This window comes from Calidris pugnax, unplaced genomic scaffold, assembly GCF_001431845.1.
Source record: "Calidris pugnax isolate Ruff unplaced genomic scaffold, ASM143184v1 scaffold184, whole genome shotgun sequence".
Lineage (NCBI taxonomy): Eukaryota > Metazoa > Chordata > Aves > Charadriiformes > Scolopacidae > Calidris > Calidris pugnax.
In genome coordinates, this window is record NW_015090935.1 from 317,239 (window position 1) to 322,796 (window position 5,558).

The window sequence follows — 5,558 nt, forward strand, 5'->3', positions numbered from 1 at the left end:
GCCATCTGCTTCGTGTGGTGCCGTCCTCAAGGGTGCTTGGCTCAGGTCCTCATACTCCTGGTTTTTTGGTGTGGCAAGCAACAGGCTGACTTGAAGCGGCGCTACCACAGGTCCCATCAGCTCTTGAGGTGCCTTGCCATTCCCTAGGCGGTGTCCTTGGCAAGCTGGTAGCAGTGTCACCTTCACCTGGGCTCACCTCCAGCCTGACTTTGGCTCCCCTAGTGTAACTTCTAACCGAGGCCCACAATAAATGCAGAACTTCAGCCTAAACTCTTCACCAGGGTTTTGGGGGAGGAGACATGCTCAAGAGCTTTACTCAAGAGACTTGCTCAAGAGCATGTCTCAGCATAAGCGATGTCCCCTCTGCCATTAGCCTTCTCCAGTATTTCCTTTCTTTAAAGCAGGTGCCCCCTCCGTTTAATCTTGTCTACATCCATGAAGGCTTCTTGCCTCCAGTTTCTTCCTAAAGATCTCCACCCTGTGGTCATAACCGACAGTGGCAGGTGGCTTGGTGCATTAAATTCGGTTCAGGATAGTCAAAGGTTTTATTCTAGCCTATTTTGAGGTTAAACCCCACCTGCCTGGCTGCTGCTGGTCAGGACCTGATGCAGGAGGCTCAGCTGATGGACCTGGGAGTGGTGGATGGACCAACTGGATGTTTTGGATGGACTTTAACACTTGCAGACAGGTTTTGAACAGAGTTGGTTTCCTTGCAGAGCATGGCACAGAAAGCAGTTCCGGAGACCTCCTCGGAGGGAATTCATCCCACCTACATGCACAAGGTGGTTCTCCTGGGGAGCACATCAGTGGGCAAATCGAGCCTGGCCTACCGATACGTGAGAAATGACTTCAAGGAGTCGCTGCCCACCGTGGGATGTGAGTGAGTGGCTTCAAAAGCTTTATGGCCCTTCCTTGCAGTGGGGTGGGACGCAGGAGAACAGGTTAGTATATCCTGCAGTAGCACAGGCCCACTCTTGAAAAATCATAGAATCGTCTAGGTTGGAAAGGACCTTCAAGATCATCTAGTTCAACCATCAACCTAACTCTGACAAAAAAAAAAACACATCACTAAACCATGTCCCCCAACACTATGCCAACCCATAAATGATATGGATGTGCCCCAGAGCCAGACCTCCCCCCGTCACTGCCACCCATTTCCCTCAGGACCAGACTGTAAGGAGAGCCACATCCAAATTGCACAGGTTTAGTTCAGCGCTGCTTTTTGGAGGCAGATGAGCAGTGAAACGAGTGAAACCTGAAGTCCAAACCATGTGGCCCCATCTGACTTATGCACCCGTGGTCCTGTGCTGCCCTCACAGCTATTTGGACACCCCAGGAGAGACTCTCCTGGACGTGGCGCTGCCCCAGCCTCAATGTCCCACTGGAGTGAGGAGGTTCTGGCTGGGGTGCGAGTGGACAGGACAGTCCAGGAGGTGGTGGCCAGCTGTGGGAGGAACCCACAGCCAGCACTGCCTGATGGTAGGCTCACAGCAGTGTCTCATTCCTCTGTCATAGAATCATAGAATTGCCCAGGCCGGAAGGGACCTCCAAAGGCCATCTAGTCCGACCTCCCTGCAGTCAGCAGGGACACCCCCAACTAGACCAGGTTGCCCAGGGCCTCGTCGAGCCTCTCCTTGAATATCTCCAGGGAAGGGGCCTCAACCACCTCCCTGGGCAACCTGTTCCAGTGCTCCACCACCCTCACAGTGAAGAGCTACCTGTCCTACCTGCAGACCCCAGCGTTGGGCTGCAAAACGCACGCTCTGCCCCACTGGCAAAGGTGGAGACTACAGACCCCAGCGTTGGGCTGTAAAATGCACGCTCTGCCCCACTGGCAAAGGTGGAGAGCATCTGCCTCCACGCATCCCATCCTGACAGGCCATGCTGAACAACCCACGGCCACGTGGTCAGGCCACATGCACGCTCGTGGCTCTGAGGAAAACCATCTGGAGAGCTCTGAGAGCCCTGCTCCCTCTACATCTTCCCCTGGGCCATCAAGCTGCCTCCCCTGTACGTTCACTTCAGCACAGCTTCCTACAGCACCTAGACATCGTAGACATTCATTTCACGTGATTATACCTGGGTTTTGCCGTGAGAAGGCACAGCAGACACAGATGTTGTGGTCTCACCTGGAACCTGAAGAGGCATCTGGTGGAGGAGAGCGAGGTGTTGTGGATCTGCTTCCCTCATCCCTCTACCTCAGCTCTGGCTGGTCCATAAGCAGCCATCTGCTCCCTGGGAGCAGGGATGGAGGCTTCCCTCCGTTGGGAGCACTTTTCGGTGGATGTTCCTATTCACAGCTCTGGTCCACCAGCAAGGTGGAGGTGGCTCTCTGGGGGCTATTCTCCAAAGCTCAGAGCTGTCTGATATCAAAAGTGCTGTGCATTCACCCAGATCCACTGCCAGGAAGGGCTCCCAGCCTGCCCTGCCTTGCAGCACGCTGTCCCATTGACAGTGCCAATGTTTATGAGAAACCCATCCCAATTTCTGCATTCGAGCATTGCTAGGGGTCTTTGGGGTGGCTTTGACCTCCCAGCAGCAGATCTGAGCTCTCTGCTCTTGATGCACATCAGCACGCCCCCTGCATCTTGCTTGCAGGCTCCTTCTTCATGCAGACGCTCAACCTGGAGGTAGCCACCATCAAGCTTGAGATCTGGGACACAGCAGGCCAGGAGAAGTACCACAGCGTCTGCCACCTCTACTACCGGGGTGCCCACGCTGCTCTCCTCGTTTACGACATCACTAAGAAGGTAAGGCAGGGGACACTGACCCCATCTGTGCCGAAACTAAGCCCTGCTGCACCAGCACTGGTGGGGCACAAGTGTCCAGATGATGGTGTTTGTCCTTGGTGGAGCAGAGAGGAGTACACGAGCACCTCCTGAGAAGATGAACGTCCCACTTGGGGACATGCCAGGGGCTGTCCCTGCCCATGCAGGACCATGCCACCACCCCAGGGGCAATTTCTGCTGCCATGCAGGAAGGGTACACCCCATCCAAGGCCGATTCATCCCTAAGGGTGTTGAAGGCCAGTGGCTTGTTTGCCTGTCAGAGAGGTCAATCAAAGCCTCCCCATCACATCTCTTCCACTCCCTTCGGTTTGGTGCCACCTACCCAGCTTTGCTGTGCCTGAGACAAAGGGATCAAATCAAAATCGGATCACTGGGTGGCTTTGTCTCCATCTCTCCAGGAAACACTCAACAGAGCAAAGCTGTGGCTGAGGGACCTGGAGAAGGAATTCCTTCCGGATGAAATTGTCATTGCCTTGGTGGGCAACAAGATGGACCTTGCTGCTGAGCGAGAAGTTGCCACCGAGGTGAGCGTCTGTGGTGAGCTCCCAGGCCCCCTCATCACTCCCTTGCCAGCAAGTACTGGGGTTCAGCAAAGCTGAGAATTTAAAAGGCTTTCAGATGCCTTCAAAATGGGCAAGGGCTGGGGGAATAACTCTGCTTGTCTCCACCTAGGAGGGGGAAGAGTTTGCAAGGACCAAAGGCCTTCTGTTCATGGAGACGTCTGCAAAATCCAACCACCAAGTAAATGATATCTTTATGGCCATAGGTGAGTTGTGTGATGGCTGCAGGTGACAGCAGAGGCAGGTGAACCACAGGTCCCAAACCTCTGCTTCAAGGCTGTAAACACCTTCTCCCCTTCCATTACTTGTGCTTGCCACTGAGGTCTTCTTCCCAGCTGGTCCAGCCTGTGTCACACCCGGCAGCTGCAAGGGTCACATACACAGCAGTCCATGGTTTCTGTGAAGTGTGCCACACTTCTTAAGGCAGAAGGATGGAAAGATCCATCCCAGGATGCTCCAACATCAGAGGTGGATCTCAGGCCCTCTCCCAAAGCTACAATCTTCTTTTGCTTTAGTATCTAGTCTAGATATCTATCCCCTGCATAACTGCTCAGTAGACATCTAGCACGGTCACTGTGGGATGGTACAGGTGGCCATCAGTGACCCCCCTGGGGTGGGACGGGACAGCCATCACATCCCACCCCATCAGCAGGAGAACTGAACCTTTTCTCCCCTTGTGTTTCTTCCTAGCCCAAGAGCTCCTGCAGCGGGAACAAAAGAAGGCATCTGCCTCATCCCCGCATGGGAGGTCAACAGTTGACCTGGGGGAGAGCGGGGTGAAGAGGAGGTGCTGCCAGTTCTGAGGATGGACAGCTGTGGACCTCAGGCTGCACTGCCAGCAGTGGCTGGATGAGGTTTCCAAGAGGATCAACGACAATGTTGGGAGATGCAGAACTACAGGGGCAGCTCAGCCCAACCACTCTCCTCCTCAGAGGAAGGTCAGAGCCTGTCCTAGGGACACAGGACCTCTTCAATTCTCCAGGAGGTAAAGCCTGGGGGGCTTCTTCCACCAACTTTCTGCTACCAGAGAGGAGCATGACACTCTGGTACTCCTGCCACCAGCCCTGACTGGTGACACACCCTGCCCCAGCTGCCTGTCAGCTCCTCTGTGTCCCTTCCCATCCAAAAAGGGAGGGGTTAACATTTTGGAGTGAAGCAGGTGCATCCTGGTGGCTTTTATCCCCAGGCTGCAAATAAAGAGAACATTGCCCTCAAGGTGTTGGGTCACTGATACAAGAGCCAGGTCTGGGGCAGAGGCACCACCATGCCCTGTGTCTGCATTATGGGTTACTCTACTGGAACATGCCAAAAACATCTCCAAAAGCATGTCGGAACCCAGAAAACCCAAGGGGTGTTGGGCTCAAGGAGATACACCACCCTTTCCAGGTCAGCTGCAGCAACACCAGCATGGCCACAGGTGGTGGTCACCTCCACTTGTCCTGTCCACAGGGCAACCCAGTTGCTGGGTTTTTGAGGCATGCCTTCACAGAGATGTCAGGGGCAAGGCTTGGCCAGGCTGAGCTCGGCTACAAGGCAGCAGACACCCTTGAAGATGCTCCCCACGTTGAGGAGGGGACCACAGCACCCTCTGCCCAGGTTTGTCAGGCCAAAACCTGCCCCAGGGACCACCTCCAGCACCCCACACCAGCCAGGAGCACCCACCTGAGATGCTTCCCCAGGGCTGAGAGGTCCTCAGGACAGGACAGGAGCTCCATCCCAGCAAGAAAGAACATCTGCTGCCTCCTCCTGCCTAAATCCCCTTCCTCAAGGCAGCTGGGAGGCAGAGGTGTTGATTGCCACTCATCCCCTCCACCTGGTCCCTACCTCCTGAAATTAACCCTTCTCTTCCCAAACAGCCCCCAGAGTCCCAATGCTGGGCCAGGAGAGGCAGGCAGGGATGCTGAGCGCTGGGGCTCACCTTCCCCTGTCCCCCTTTTTACCCCTAAACTGGAGAGGGGACAAAATTATCTGCTTTGGTGTCAGAGCTCGCGAAGGGACATTGGGGGACATGGGGGACATCGGGGGACACGCACTCCCCAAATATTTCTGACCCGGGCCGTAGGAATTGGGTGGCTGTTTTTGATGCTGGCACCATGGAAATCACAGAATCACAGAATCTTCTAGGTTGGAGGGGACCTTAAAGATCATCTTGTCCAACCGTCAACCTAACTGACAAAAATAGACACCCACACAACAAACAAGAAGCAAC

At 54.7% G+C, this 5,558-nt stretch overlaps 1 protein-coding gene across 1 annotated transcript; it reads left to right on the forward strand.

The window, feature by feature from the left end:
- Positions 1–710: 710 nt before the first annotated feature.
- Positions 711–4,552, forward strand: LOC106893602 (ras-related protein Rab-17-like). The gene is made up of 5 exons (XM_014951713.1): positions 711–876; positions 2,599–2,750; positions 3,188–3,313; positions 3,462–3,555; positions 4,040–4,552. The coding sequence occupies exons 1-5, from the start codon at positions 720–722 to the stop codon at positions 4,150–4,152; spliced, it is 642 nt and encodes a 213-aa protein (XP_014807199.1). The 5' UTR covers positions 711–719; the 3' UTR covers positions 4,153–4,552.
- The last annotated feature ends 1,006 nt before the right edge of the window (positions 4,553–5,558 follow it).